Source organism: Grampus griseus, assembly GCF_964374135.1.
Source record: "Grampus griseus genome assembly, chromosome: X".
In the NCBI taxonomy this organism is placed as follows: Eukaryota; Metazoa; Chordata; class Mammalia; order Artiodactyla; family Delphinidae; genus Grampus; species Grampus griseus.
Window position 1 is genome coordinate 100,915,659 of NC_138999.1, and position 15,717 is coordinate 100,931,375.

General features: G+C 44.3%; 1 protein-coding gene across 7 annotated transcripts in view; it reads right to left on the reverse strand.

Moving 5' to 3' along the window:
• Positions 1–13,524: 13,524 nt before the first annotated feature.
• The window catches only part of KLHL13 (kelch like family member 13), a gene marked incomplete at both ends in the record, with an annotated part of 111,798 nt that continues 109,605 nt past the window's right edge, over positions 13,525–15,717 (reverse strand). For all 7 annotated transcript variants that reach the window (XM_082682004.1, XM_082682003.1, XM_082681999.1 and 4 more), the window contains one exon: positions 13,525–14,012. In XM_082682004.1, coding sequence (XP_082538130.1) covers positions 13,525–14,012 — 488 coding nt within the window. The remainder of the gene's footprint in view (positions 14,013–15,717) is intronic.

Consider the following 15,717-nt stretch of genomic DNA (forward strand, 5'->3'; position numbering starts at 1 on the left):
CTTGTAATAAACAATGGAAAAGAATGTGAAAAAGAGTATATATGTAGAAAGCAAAATCACTTTGCTGGACACCAGAAACTAACACAACATTGTAAAGCAACTATACTTCAATAAAATAAAATAAACCAAACAAACAACAGAAATTTATTACTCACAGTTCTGGGGGCTCGGCGGTCTAAGTCCCAGGTGCTGGTAGATTCTGGGGAGAGCCTGCTTCCTGGTTTCTAGACGGCTGTCTTTTCTCAATGTCCTCACATGGCAGAAGGGACAAGCTAGGTCTCTGAGGCCTCTTTTATAAGGGCACTAATCCCATTCGTGAGGGCTCTTATGGCCAAATCACCTCCCAAACACCCCACCTCCAAATACCATCATCACCTTGGAGATTAGGATTTCAGCATATGAATTTTATGGGGACGCAAACATTCAGACCATAGCAGCTGGCTTCCAGTGAATCCAAGAGCCAGCACTGTCCCTAGAACACCCCAGTTTAGAAGGAAAGCCTTCGTGTATAACTTTAACATATTAAATGAGGTGGAAAATCTGGGCGAGAATCCCGAACGACACAGGCATCCTGAGGCCTCATCAGCCACAAAACTCACAAAACTCAACGTTCCGTCATTCTTGTGCCGGGGCATGTGAGTCACAGGCCCCGGCCTCCCTGGGATCTGCTTCTCAGGCCAAGAAACAGCGGGGGTGGACTGGACATGAACTCCTATTGATGGGTATATGCTCCTTACATTCCAGAAGTACCAGGACCAAGATCCTTCTCTCTGCTTTCAGGCATCCCTGCTAAGCCTTTCTGCGAGTTCCTGGCCTCCTGCACTCAAGTCAGTCCAGCTCGAGGCTGTCCATCTCCCTCTGGCTACATCTTCCACCGCATTTCTGCCATGGCCCACACCCACTGCAGCCTTGATCTTTCTGAAACACTGAGGGTCAGACAGATCCCCCTGTTATAGGCTGGCACCTTGGCAGGCTTCAGGCAACTCACTCAACTCTTTTTCCTTTGATCAGAGACTATACACTTTTCCTCTTAGATTCACAGAAAGCAATAGTAGACACAAATGGACTTCACTGTTTTCCTGCCTCTATACAGACTGATGGGACCACATATATTCTACCTTGGACAAGCCTGAAAACAATAATAACAACAGAATATATTTCACTGTCTCTTTGCCTCTCTTTGAAAGTGGAGGATGGCTCAACAACAAGGTCTTACTGTACAGCATAGGGAACTATATCCAATATCCTGTGATAAACCATAAAGCAAAAGAATATTTTTAAAAATGTGTATATATACGTATAACTGAATCACTTTGCTGCACAGCAGAAATTAACACAACACTGTAAGTCAACTATACTTCAATTTAAAAATATTGATTAAAAAATGAAATAAAGATTAAAATTGAGGAAATCAAGCAAAAGAGACTAAGACAAACATATCACACATATAGATAATATTGGAAATGAGAACAAGTGATCTATAAAATGAAAGTGATGAGACATCTATGAACACCTTTTTGCCAATAAATTAAAAAATAGATGAAATTGAAAAAAAAAAAAAGAAACTGGAGGGGATCCCAGCTTTCACTGAGTCGCCATTCCCAACAGAGCCTCCATCCTCTGTGCTATGTGAGCAATTGAGAGGTCTTCTGCCCGTGACTATAGTGTCGCCGCCGCCCTTCTTGTCCCTCCAGTGCTAGACCCCTCCAAGCCATGGCCACTCTCACAGGGGCCTCCCTAGTTCCGATCATGGTCATTATCACTCAGAGGGCAAGTGTTTGGTGAAAAATTCCTCAAGAGATGGTTTCTCCCCTTGTGCTGTTGCTACCCCCTCGAAAGAACTCTGGCTTGGGCTCTTCTCAACCCTTGCCAATGACTGTGGGTCTGTGGCCAAAACATCTGCCAACTCTCAAGAGCCCCTCCCGCTCTCAAGAATGTGGAATAAGGGTCCACTCTCCCTCACGTAACCAAGGAGCCATCTTCCAGAGACATCCGGGGGGTGAAATGGGCTCATTGTCTTACAACCGACTGTGCTCTGCTATCTGACCCTTAGTCAGTCCACCCCAACCCCCAGCTTCCCAGGCCAAGCAACTGTTGCTTTCCTACATGTATTTAGAGTCTGAGCACGTTAGGTGGGTGGCTCTCTGGGCTCCTGGACCTTTGGGAGCCTGTCTGCTTGCTACATAGAAGAAAAGAACAGATCGAAAACTTAGCGTGGAGTGAGTGAAATGCTCAGTGTGTGGGTTCACTAAAAGACACCCATTGCCCCCTCCTTTCCCCCCACCCCGTAGCATGTGGGTTCTTAGTTCCCCACCAGGGATCAAACCCGCGCCCCCTGCAATGGAAGCACGAATCTTAACAACTGGACTTAACAACTGGAAGTCCCCATGCCCCCTCCTATAATGATCTGTTGGAACATTTCAATTTTCCATGGTGCCTTCCTGGATTTTTGGCGACTGCGAGACAGCCCCTGGCTATCCATGCAGAAGAATGAGTGGTGTGGCTAGGACACCCCTGACGAATGGGTGCCCCAATCTTATCGGGGCCACCCTCACAGATATCCAAGAAAATGGGACATGCAGGACTCGTTCTATGAGGGTGCTGTCTGCTTCATTCCACGAATAGGAAAGTGGCAGATATGGGGGAGCCCTGCCCAATGTGTTCATGAGGCAGTTCTCCCTCCTCCCTCACCACCTTCAGACTCCTAAGCCCAACCCCTACAAAGGGGTCAGCTCTCCAGCTCATTGAAAACTCTGTCTCCTTAACCTGTGACCACACACAGTGTTTCCCTCGGATGCAAACTGGGTAGCGCCTTCCTGATGGATGAGTGAGAATTCTTTCACCTTCCGAAGACTCCCATGCTTTCCGTGTACCTATTCTCAGATCTCTCTCTCTCTTTCAGATATGCTCCTGGAAAAGAACGAGATCTGGGGCTTCCCTGGTGGCGCAGTGGTTGAGAGTCCGCCTGCCAATGCAGGGGACACGGGTTCGTGCCACGGTCCGGGAAGATCCCACATGCCGCGGAGCGGCTGGGCCCGTGAGCCATGGCTGCTGAGCCTGCGCGCCCGGAGCCTGTGCTCCACAACGGGAGAGGCCACAACAGTGAGAGGCCCGCGTACCACACACACACACAAAAACCAGATCTGCCCACTTCCATGAAGAGGTAAGTGACTGAGGGGGATTCAAAGAGGAAATCTATCAAAGGGGAGAAAAAAGAAAGAGCAGACACCAGGTGTGACAAATGGGCAACGCCACGGATTCCAGCCATGTCCCAGGCGCCCCTGACAAAATATTCCTCCCGTGGCCTCTCTGGATGGAGCTCCGTTCATGAGATTTCTTCTTAGATGATAGTAATGGGCGTCCTTTGAGGCACTGGCCTCACTGGCCCCAGAGTCTCCCTCAGGCTCCAGGCTCAGGACTCAAAACAATTGGGCCCCCACTATAGAATTCAAAGAATCTTTCATTCAGAAATACATACATACATACACACCTGTCGAGCCCTGTGCAACTTCCCTACCTGAGCTGACCAGGCCATGACGGCCATCTCCGCCCCTTGACATCCGTACACTGAAGGGCAGTGTGTCTAATTCCTTAGACTTCCTGGAACCTTGCCTTCTCTGACCCTCACAGCTCCTGCCCTGCAGAACAATAAGTACCATCAGCTAAGTTTCCCCACGTCATTAAAATCTGTATCTGCACACTGCTAAGTAGAAATGAACGAGCGAGTGCAACTATGAGGAACCTCAGAAAGCAGTCAGAAAATACGATTCTGTCACAGAACCCTAGGAGTCTCACAGAAGTAATTCACGGGGGCCAGCTTTTGAGCACGTCCCTGTGTTCCCCTGGCCCATCCTGGAGACTGGGGTTTCCTCTGTGATAGCCAACCAAAGCTTCCTGCTGGAAACCCTGGTCCAGAGGGTCCAGACCCTGCTTTGATCATCTGTAATCAATTTCTTGCTACCAACCTTAGTGCATAACTTTGGGTTTGGAGTTTTTCCTCTTACGAAAAAGAAGCAAACCACGCCTCAGAGGTCGTGACTCGGTTTCCCCCTGTATTTTGCTCTTGACTGTCTACTTGACAAGAGAGGTTCACAGTTTACACCGAATGGACAGAGCCCACAGTCCCCTGAGGTTCTGACTTCGGCTCTGGGCTTCAGGAGCTCCCCCAGGATTGAGCAGTGGGCAAGGGCTTTTATAGATGGAGGGAGCGGGCTACGTGCAGAAACAGCACAGTCAGCTCTGACAGTCATCTTGAAATTGGTCACGTGGTTGTCTGACCAGTGTCATCTTGATTGTTTTAAGTACAGTTAATCTTCAGTTCCAGGGTCGTAGCAGACGGGGTTCCCTCATTGATATCTACAAAAGCAATCTACTCTCGTCCCCTCTCTGACTTCACGATCTCAAGCCCCATGAGATCTTTCTGACTGACAGACCCTGCATGAGATTCTGCCAGTTCCTTGGCAACCCATTGCCTCTTAAATCAGAGGTGAGACTCTTTTGCTGGGGCAGCATCTGCTAGCGCTTCACCACGATGGTCTCTTTCTTCTTCTGAGTCCAACCTTAGATTTTACTTCCTAGCCTCCTTGAAAGTTGTGTGGGAAGTTGTGCACCACAGCCAGATCTGGCCCGCAAATCCTCTCACTCGCTCCTCAGCTATTCCCTCCTCTCTGATTGGTGCTCACCGGAATGGAGACGATCGTGGCTGTTTGGGAAGCTGTAGATGGGAGAGCTGTCTCCTGAGTGACTGCGTGGAGGAGAGCCGCCCTCAGATCCAGAACACAGCTTGCCTGGTACGTGGGTACGAAGCAAAAATGTTGACTTTATCATTTGGGGGTCTGTGTGTTACAGCAGTTTAGCCTACCTTAAGAAATACTTGTAAAAACTCACTTTTGCTCAGTTCTGTACCCATGGATGCCCCAGGCATGCTTCTCAGGCTTCTGGCCCCGCTGAGAGCTCTGAAAAAATGTCACCCTTCCGAACCCGTGATGGAAAATTCTATTGCCGGAAATATTTTCACTGATGATGATGATTAGCCCTTTCGGGCCATTAGTCTAAGGCAATGGACTAATTGAATTGAATCCAAAAAAGATTCAAGCCCTTCCCAAGTGGGAAGGGCTCATTCAGAGTCATCAGAGGGGGGCAGGGAAAGGAGACTAATTTTTTTTTAATTTTACATTAGACTATAGCTGATTTACAATGTTGTGTTAGTTTCAGGTGTACAGCAGTGATTTAGTTACACATATTCATATAGCTATTCTTTTTTGGATTCTTTTCCCATGTAGGGTATTACAGTAGGAAAAGGAGACTTCAGATTGCTGTGTCCTCAGTTGTGCCAGGAAGTTTTCAACTTGAAGGCTTTTTACCAGAAATGAAGGCTTTTCACTTTTTTTTTTTTGCGGTACGCGGGCCTCTCACTGCTGTGGCCTCTCCCGTTGCGGAGCACAGGCTCCGGACGCGCAGGCTCAGCGGCCATGGCTCACGGGCCCAGCCGCTCCGCCGCATGTGGGATCTTCCCGGACCGGGGCACGAACCTGCGTCCCCTGCATCGGCAGGCGGACTCTCAACCACTGCACCACCAGGGAAGCCCAAGGCTTTTCACTTTACATTTCATTTTTAGTATTAAAAATTTCAGCATGAGGAAGACGGCGGCGGATGGGCCGTCCAGCAGCCTGTGTGCCTGACTCAGCTCCCTCTGCCAACTCCCTGACTCCAGATACCTGACTCTGGAAGAACGTAGCCCTGGCTGTGACCGCCCCTGCCCTCCGCACTGGATCAGTCTGACTGGTTGCCCAGCACCACACAACCTGACATTGCCACGACTTTGCAAACCTCTCACTCCTGAGTCAGTTGTCCCAAACATTTTATTCTGGACTCCTAATTGGTGGAGACGTACAGCCTATGTACACACATCCAGAAGCCTCCCAAATACATCCACACGTTCCCTGTAACCTTCTCAATGCTCTAGCAGGAGAGACTGTGATCATCTCTCTTACCTGAGGGTGTCAAAGACTTGGTAGGAAAAAGCTTCTAGTACAGGGACAGAAAGGAGGCACCCGATATAAGGTCACAGACGTCCCAGCCTTTATCAGCTCTCGTGGCCACCAGGACACCTACTCTTGCCCTTGAGTGCTCTGGCCACAAGTCACTCTAATTTGTCCCAAGGACAAAGGACCTGTCCCTGGCGAGGCCATGCTAACTGCATTTGGTGCCCTGCCACCACGTTCCCAGCCTTGTTCCGAAAATCTGCTACAGCAACTTCATTGCACATTTGTTGTGTTTAACTAACAGCTTGGAGGCTGCCTTTTTAAAGACTACAAAACAAACACTTGGAGATCCTAGCTCAGATCCTGCCAGTTTTTGTCATTTTGCATTTCTCTCTCTACCGGGACCAAGAAGCCGTACAGTGAAGGTGATGGGCAATGAGAGGCAGCAGTGTGAGTTCTTCCTGACTACGTCCCACGATGTCCTTCCGAAGCAGGCAGGCCTGAAGGTATGTGTAGACCACAGTGAGGTGGAAGGTAGCAGGTGGAGAGGTACTTCCTGAGCCCTGAGTAAGAATCAGTTCTCCAGACAAACTCTGTTAGCTTTCGAGAAATATTTGACCTCTTGATTGGCACACACACACATTTTCCTTTGGACCTGAGTGGGGTTACTCTGTGTATCTTGAACTTATTATTTGCCTAGACATCAATTTGGGGGACATCTTGGCTCCAAATAATTTGCCCGTTCAATGGGAATGTACCCCTTTCCAGGGATCGAGTTCCTGCCCCTCACATCAGGGCCCTGAGGCCCTTGCGTATTCATCCAAAGGTAAGCATCTAACGTAAACCCGTCCTATCGCTGTGCTTCCCAAGGAATTTTCAACCGATGATGGGGAACGGGGAGCATTTTGTCATCGTGGGGAAAGGCAGACGTTCTCCGAGCCCCCATTCCTAGCCACTGCCGTGTCAAAGAGGCTGGGAAGCAACGAGTCCAACCCTGAGAGAAAAGCAGAGTCAGAGTACTGACACTCTTTGAGTCCTTCCTCTGGTTTTCCCTCTGTCCCAGCAGCAGCTCTGGTCTTCTTATGGTTGTGTAAGATGCCCCAATAACTGGTCTCATATATTTTTTTTCTTTTCGCCTCAGCTGGCTGGAGTTTGGTTTCTATGGCTTACAGTCAGGCCCTTTTTGCCTTCTGTACGTAATTCATTTCTTTATTTCCTTATTTTGAAAGCTGTACATTTTATTTTATTTTTGTCCACACCACGCAGCTTGCGAGGTCTTAGCTCCCCGACCAGGGATCGCACCCGTGACCCCTGCAATGGAAGCGCAGAGTCGTAACCACTGGACCGCCAGGGAAGTCCCTGCTTTCCATATTTATTAATGTCTATTACAGCTACTGTTCCTTTTGAGAAACACCTTCGTGAAGAGATTTGTGTGACGAATCAAAATCATGGCCTGCTGCCATGATTGTGTGCCACTTACGCTACATTCAGAGTATGTGTTGTCGTCTAACATGGTTTTGGTGCAAATTCCTACCAGGCTAGGGCAGACCTTATAGGTGGTTGTGGCTGCCTGGGTTTAATCACTGAGGGAACAGGTAGATTTTCAGATAAGACATGAGAACTGAGAAATCAAACCTTAGGTGATGTATCTGCTGGGGCCTCGCTCTTTGGTGTCAGGACTTTAAACAACCCAGGAGACTTGAGTGTGTTCCTTGGTGGTGGAGGGAATGGTGGGAAGAGGGCCTTTGTTACATGGAGTATGCTCAGGACCAATGAGCAGTGCTTTCAACCATTTTTGATCAGGTCCCACATTAGAACATTTTACTTGTATTGTAACCACACACACACACACACATATATAAGTATTGTTTTGTGAATTTTTTTCTTTTGATTAAATACATGTGTATATATAAACACATACACATAATCCAAAGAAAACTTCACAAAACAATACTTGCATTTATGATGTACGGCACACTCTAGTTTTTATTCCATTTCTGTAAAAAATGTTTCTAAAATTGATCTTACAATTCAGTAGTTCTCAGACTTTTGGGTCTCAGGACTCCCATACATTCTTAAAATTTGAGGATACCAAAGAGGTTGTGTTTATGTGAGTTATAGCTATTGATGTTTACTGTATTAGAAACGAACAATGAGAGGGTTTTTTGCTTTTGTTTTTTGGCCCCGACCAGGGATTGTACCCGGGGCCACGGCAGTGAAAGCACCGAGTCCTAACCACTGGACCACCAGAGAACTCCCTGAGTGAGGGTTTTTAAAATACAAGAATACACAAACTCATATCCTATTACGTGACAGGGTAATGGCATCACCGTGTGTCCTTCAACCTCTGGAAAATGTCACTATACACTTGAGAATGAGAGTGAAACAGGCAAATGAGAGCTTAGTATTATGATGAGAATAGTTTTGACCTCATGAATTCCCTGAAAGAGTCTCAGAGACACCAGGTTGCCTGGACCACACTTTGGGAATTTCTGTACTAATAGGTTGTGACCCAGACTTTGAAAAACATGAACCTAGAAAAAGCCTAGACTGATTTGGGACAAAGTGAACCAGTCAGTCCAATTAGCTAAATTTCCTTCTCCATGTTTCCTTCTTGTTCTTCCTTAGAGAGGAGGGTATTATGGTTAATTCCCCAACAACAATTTCATGTAAGATAGTTAATCTAAGCCAATCCGAGCACCGCATTCCCCTGGCAACAGGGCCACAAGAATCATATGTCCTGGGTTGCCTCCATCAGACTAAAGAGAATTTAAATTCCATGATTGAGGGAGAGGTTTTCTCTCTCTGTGGATGTGAACAAGGGATGCTACTGGCAAAACACAGTGTTTACAAATGCTGTTGCAAACAGAGTGGGGATATTGAGGGAGAGGTTTTCTCTCTCTGTGGATGTGAACAAGGGATGCTACTGGCAAAACACAGTGTTTACAAATGCTGTTGCAAACAGAGTGGGGATATGAGGAAAAAAAAAAAAAAACCAACCTGGGAGTTTGATGACACTGAGCTAAGTACATCTTGCCTGGGGCCTCCTTTATCTCCAGTGGGCTTTGCAGCTCTGTGAGAAAACACATTTCCTTATTATTAGAGTTGGGGATTTCTGTTACTTGCAGTAAAAAAACATATTGACGCACAGAGATTTTAGGAAAGTCTTGTCAAACATCCCATCCTGTACTCTGCTGGTTACAGAGTATTTTAAAGGACACGTTGTGTGTGACCCTGCTTAGCACAGAACCAGCAAGTTGGGTAATTAGATCAAGTTGATCAGGGGGCAGGAGCTAGGCTTTCATGGACTGGCTGCCCCTTCCTTATGCGTATTCTTTTATTTATAGCTTTGTGGCAAGAAAAGTTGTATTTTATTAATGCAGGCACTCGAGTCCCAGGCATTCATTTTATAAACATCTATTTTTGTGACTTGTTCAGATGCGGCTTCTTTAGACACCCGTCCTAGCCTCCAGCACACTACGTTGTAAGCCTCTATCTACCCAATTAGACTGAGCTCCTTGAGGGCAGGGATTCAGTTTTATTCATCTTTGTAGACCCTAGGACTCTTCATTGACTGATACAAAATACATTCACAGTAAATGTTTCTTGAAAGAATAAATGGGGGGCTTACCTCGTAGCGCAGAGGTTAAGAATCCGCCTGCCAATGCGGGGGACACGGGTTTGAGCCCTTTTCCGGGAAGATCCCACACGCCACGGAGCAACTAAGCCCGTGCGTCACAACTGCTGAGCCTGCACTCTAAAGCCCGCGAGCCACAACTACTGAGCTCCCGTGCCACAACTACTGAAGCCTGCGCGCCTAGAGCCCGTGCTCCACAACAAGAGAAGCCACCGCAATGAGAAGCCTGCGCACCGCAACAAAGAGTAGTCCCTGCTCACCACAACTAGAGAAAGCCCTCACGCAGCAACGAAGACCCAAAGCAGCTAAAAATAAATGAATTGATTAATTTTTTTAAAAAAGAATAAGTGAATGATAATGAAACGCACTCTTGTAATGCAGGAGTCAGCAAACTACAGACCATGGACCAAGTCTGGTCCATGGTCTGTTTTTCTATGGCCCAGGAGCTAACAATTTTTAAATGGCTGAAAACTCAAAAGAGGAGTCATATTTTATACTATGTGAGAATTATATGATATTCAAATTTCAGTGTCCTAAACTTTTATTAGAACACATCCTCACTCATTCATTTACACATTATCGACATTTTTGCACTACAACATCAGAGATGAGTAGTTGCCACAGAGACCAACGGCCCACAGAGATTAAAATATTTACTGATTTTTACAGAAGACGTTGGCCAACCTGTAACGTTCTGATAATTGTGTAAAACCAATATACTCGCATTTAGCAATCGTTACTGATATGGGGGGAGATGAATGACTTCTCTTCTTTCTTGTATTTACCAATTTTTCTGTATTTTGCCTTTTTATAATTACCAAGAGTTGTAAAATACTACATGATTTGACCAATTTAAAATAAAATTCCTTTAATCCCTGTGGACTTGTTTCACATTTACTTTCCTGCCCGCATACTCCAAGAGATCTCTGATGTGGAAAGGATTAAACCTGAGGTCTAGTGCCTTGAAAATAAGACACAATGGCCAAGAATAAAATTAGAGGCAGGGCCAACTTTCCACATGAGGAAGTCTACTTACCATTCTTGGGGGGGGTGGGCAATACACAAAGGCCCTTGAAATGGAAAAAAAAAAAAAGGTCACAGTTGAACTAATGAAATACAACACCACTTACTTGCCCTATGGGGGCATTCTCTCTGGGTATAATGGGAGGGAATTATTTTAGCAACTTGCAAGGAAACAATACATACTTATATATTGTTAAGTCTCTAAAGTAATATTAGAGAGGAAACAGGTTCAGGTCATCATTTTACTTTTCAGGGCAAACCTGATTATGAGCTGAATTTTTTTTTAATTCTAGAAACAGGCAAAGTAGCTGTTTTCTTTCATCTTCCCCACTCTACCAACCTTGACCAGGAAGGGAAATGATGAACCTTTTGAGATTTAATGTATTCAGTAGCTCCTTTTTCAAGTAGATCAAGAACCTAAGAAAGGCAAATGGGAGAAATGCTTGTAGAGCCAACTAATGACTGTCAGAGATTTTTTATAAAGAAAAATTGTTATTCGCTGTGAAGGAAAATGTGTAATAATTTACCAGCTGTTGGAATTGTTTAATAACAGCACTTGCATGACATGAATTGTTATTCTAAATAACATATGGCCTGGATGCAGAAAAGGTAAGCTGTCAGACGGAACCTTGTGCTTTGTTATTCCCTGTGGCAAACTGCGACCGGATCACCAGCCCTGTTTCCTCTTCTTTCTGGGCACGCGGCTATCTGCTCTTTTCCAGTCCCCTTTGGGCTTCTGTGTGGACACAGGATTGACTTCCGGACAGCAGGACATGGGTAGAAGTGATGCATGCCTCTTTCAAGCCCGACAGCCCTCATACCTGCAATGTTCCATTTTTCTTCTGCTGACTGAATGGAGAAGATTCCGAGGACCCAAGAGGCAGAAGAAGCCACAAGATGGAAAAAACCTTTGCTGCTTGGAGGAGAGCCGCCTGACCAGGAACACCCATACTGGACTGTGGTGGGACCATTAGTCTGTCCTGTACATGCTCCCATGTTCAGGAGGGTGTTAACTCTCTGCAAATGGCTGAATCTGACCTGCCTATAAGCAGACGACTGAAATCACGTGACCAGTTTCTCTGACTTAAGAACAATCTTGCCAAAGAGGGTCTTTCAAATTCAAACCAGGCTTCTCCTAACATTCAAAAGTACCACTGATGGGAAAACTGTTTTCTTCATTATGATTAACTCAAGACAGAGGCAGTGACACGGGCACTGCCAATTCTCCACTAGATAAGAGCTTTGGCAACACTCTAGTTGGTTTGGAATAGCTCGAAATTTTTGGTTCAGATTTAATCGGGTCATTTGCAGATAAAGTAGGAAAGATCATACATACGGCCCTAACATAATTATCAATCTCTTACAAAAACATTTTTTCGGTCGAGAACAGATCTCTTAAGTCATTTTACACAATCCCTTCTCATTAGGCAAGATGGATCTTCCGGAAGATCCGGGAAACCGACCTCAGAAATTTCACTGCTCTTGTGGCTTAGACATATTATTACCCTGTGGGGATGGAGAGGGGTCAGTTAGCATCTTCTACAAACTAATTCCTCAAAGACAACCAACAATGAGTTTTCACCAATGAAGTTTGACCTGTTCAAATTCTTTTCTTCCTTGAATGAAAGTCATTAGTATTCATTAATCCAAGCTGTTCAGTACTCTTAAGTTCTGATCATTTGGATCTTGGCATACTAAAAAAAAAAAAGAAAGGTATTTAATCAAAGGAAGCCAAAGGAAGCCAACTCAGACAAGAACAGGATACCTCACACCAAAGCGACATTAAATGTTTTTATTGAACAAAAAAAATAAAACATGGAAGTGGAATTCACTGAGCGAAAGGAGCTCTCACCAGGTGGAGCTGCTATACTTTGTGCTAAATAATCTTATGAACTGAGTATACAGAATACATATAATATGTAAGTTACCTCAACAGCAAAGGAGAAGGTGTAGATTACAGTTTTGGAAGGAAAAATTTGGCCAAATGACAAATTGAGTTGCTCAAAATTTCTAGCCCTTATTCACCTAAATTCAGTATGATTCTACCTACGTGCGTTCAGTACGTGCATACTGAATTCCCATTTTAATGGAAGCTGCTTTTTGGAAGAAATTTCAAAGTTTTCTTTTTTGCATTCGTTTGACGTGCTACTCAGTTTTTAAAATTCTTCTATTTGATATATGTGTGTGTCTATATTTATACACACTTAAAAAACCCCAAAGCCTTGCTTACAAGTTGAGGGGTCATGCTGTTTTTTTAAATTAATATTCGTGAATTACAATTATTCTTTCTCCTGTGTGTCTAAGAAACTCGATGTGTTCTCAATGTACCCCACAGACAGGTGGGCTGACAGATATGTCAAAAATACTTTATGAAAAGAGGGAGGTAGCTCATGCGAGTTGGCAACCTTTTGTCTATTGTTTCCTGTTGGAGCGGGCTACCTCCCTTTCACATCTCACAGTCAAAGATGAAAGGAAAACTTTTTACTTTGAAGCCTAGTTAGCACAGTTGTACATTTACTATAATCCACCTTCAACTTGGTTTATTGGGCTTTCTAATGTAAGATGACAAATACCTTACACCCAGTACACAGCATCAAAAAAGTACTGCAGAAACATCTTATAGACAATACTTTGCCTTGCTTTTTTTTTTTTTTTCTCCTCGTATGTTAAACATCAGCTTCTATGGGATACATTTCCAAAATGGTTTTGTTACCACCAAACAAACAGCACAAAGAACATCAATGTCGTCTTTTTTCCAATATTTGTATCAATTACTGGAGGCTAATCCTAACATACACTACTTAAGGGGGAGGGCGAAAGAAGAGAATCCATGACACGTTGCAAAGATAGGACTACAGCATCTTAGTTGTAGGGACGATCTTAAGGTGCAGAAAGAGGGGACTCTCTAGAAGGTGATGGTGTGGTTTCTTCAGGTGGAAAAACTGTGAGTGTGCAAGCTCGGATGCCACCCAGGGACTCTGGGAGATCAAAAACCTTATGCCATTCATCTTTATCTGGATCATATTTCTGCACTATCTCTACCATACAACGATTATTCCATGAATACCCACCAACCACGTAGATTTTATTTTCAAAGACAGCGACCCCAACATCACTCTGCCCTCTTAACATGGCAGCAATTGGGGTCCACTGGTCAAGGATCGGTGAGTAGTATTCACAGCTTAGGACATCATCATAATCGCTTGTTCCTCTGAAGTGATTGCCACCAATGACATACAGCCTTTCTCCCACTGTACACATGCAATGCAGGCCTCTGACAGTGGTCATTGGCGCCTTCTGGATCCATTTGTCAGTATCAGGGTCAAAGCACATGAGCTCCTTTTGGAAAGTGTCATGAGTAATTCCTCCTAGAGAATGAAAATTACAGGCATGGGGTAAACAGATTATTATAAAAATGCAAAAGTAAATAGGAGACTCTCTGTCACAGGTCACAGATAATTAACGTCTATCCAGGTATTATGACATTTTAGAGCTTATCAACCTTGTTCTTATAAATGTCTCCCTGCTATACTTTCTCTGGATTAAAAATAAAGAAAGTAACATTTTCATCTCCTTAAAGAACAAAAATGCAGCTTATATTATTGTAATGACTTTCTCAGACAGAGACCCATGGGATTTAAGAGGCTTTACGGAATGAAAATATATTTTGGCCACTCTTAGAGTTGGGTTTACAGGAAATCCCAACTAAAGCATCATTCATTTCTGCTGCCCTTCAGCGAGCACCCTCTGGGTGCTGAGCACAGGGCTAGGGCACTTTAAAGCCTAGGTGCCCGTTTCCTCATTTCTCAGATAAGAATGTCCACTCTAGTTCTTTCATTAGGATTGTGACCATGAACTGAAATAAATCACAGTGCTTCGGAAAAGTCGAAAGTATCGTGCAAATGTACAAGCTTAGACGAATGTTCGGAACTGATTATTTTTGTAGAGTTTTGGGTGGGTAGGGTGAGGGTGGGTAATGTCCTCTCTTAAAAAGCTAAAGAATTAGAATGCTGAATATATATGGAATTTTGTGTGTACAGCAATTCGTTGTTGCTCTATTGAGTCTATATCATCTACAAAGGATATTCTTAGAGCACATCTAAATCAGCCTGTACAATGAAAGGATCAGACTATATATTCTGCAGATTAGGGAGAAAACTAAACTAATCTTTAGCCATATCATTCAGAGCTCTATGTCTGGTGGCCAGATGGCAATCGATTTTTTTTCTGCTTTTAGATATTTTTTCTGTACTTCACTGAATTGTCAGCAAGCAAAACAGTGCTCTTTGGTTTGAAACTCAGCTGTGGTTCCTAGCCTACTCTTGACTGGGAAGGTCATTTGTGCAACGTATCCTAGTTATACCAAAGCACCACTAGAACCATTCGAATGTCATTTCTTTTCCCCCAGAAGACTTGGAGCTCTCCTTATAATGGCATAGCAGCTACACACGTAAAACAGGTGGATGGTGTAAATTACTGATTAGTGGATGGCTCTTTCAATATAAGATGTCCCATAGTTGCTCATATATTTAACACCAGAAACCTGCCAATCATACACTACAGGCCTTTCCCTGATCCTTCTTCATTAGAGATTTCATAAGGCAGCGTTCAGAGACTCAGACCACAAACATCACCTTATCGCCTTTGTTCTCTAATAGCGTAACTGCTGGCCTGACACTGGCAGGCCTTCAAAAGGGGGAAAACTGTCAGAGGTAGACTGTGTCAGGGCCAGGTGGTAAGAACCTGAATAACGGAATAAAATTTCAATACCTGAAGTGAACATTACATTAAAATAAGACTCCTTTCTAAATTCTACGGAAGGATGATTTGAACACCAACAGTTTGAGAACGAAAGCTGTTACTGGGACACTGAGCGAACTGCAACTGTTTCAGGATTTTTTATCAGAAAAGTATATGTGCATATGGCCAAAATACAGGTAATCAACACAGAATTATTTATGCAATGACACCATAGTAGAACCCATTATAATGCTAAGGACAAGAGAAACATATATTATGGGTTGCACTAAATGAGAGAATGAACATTATTATGCATTATATGCATATTGGTAG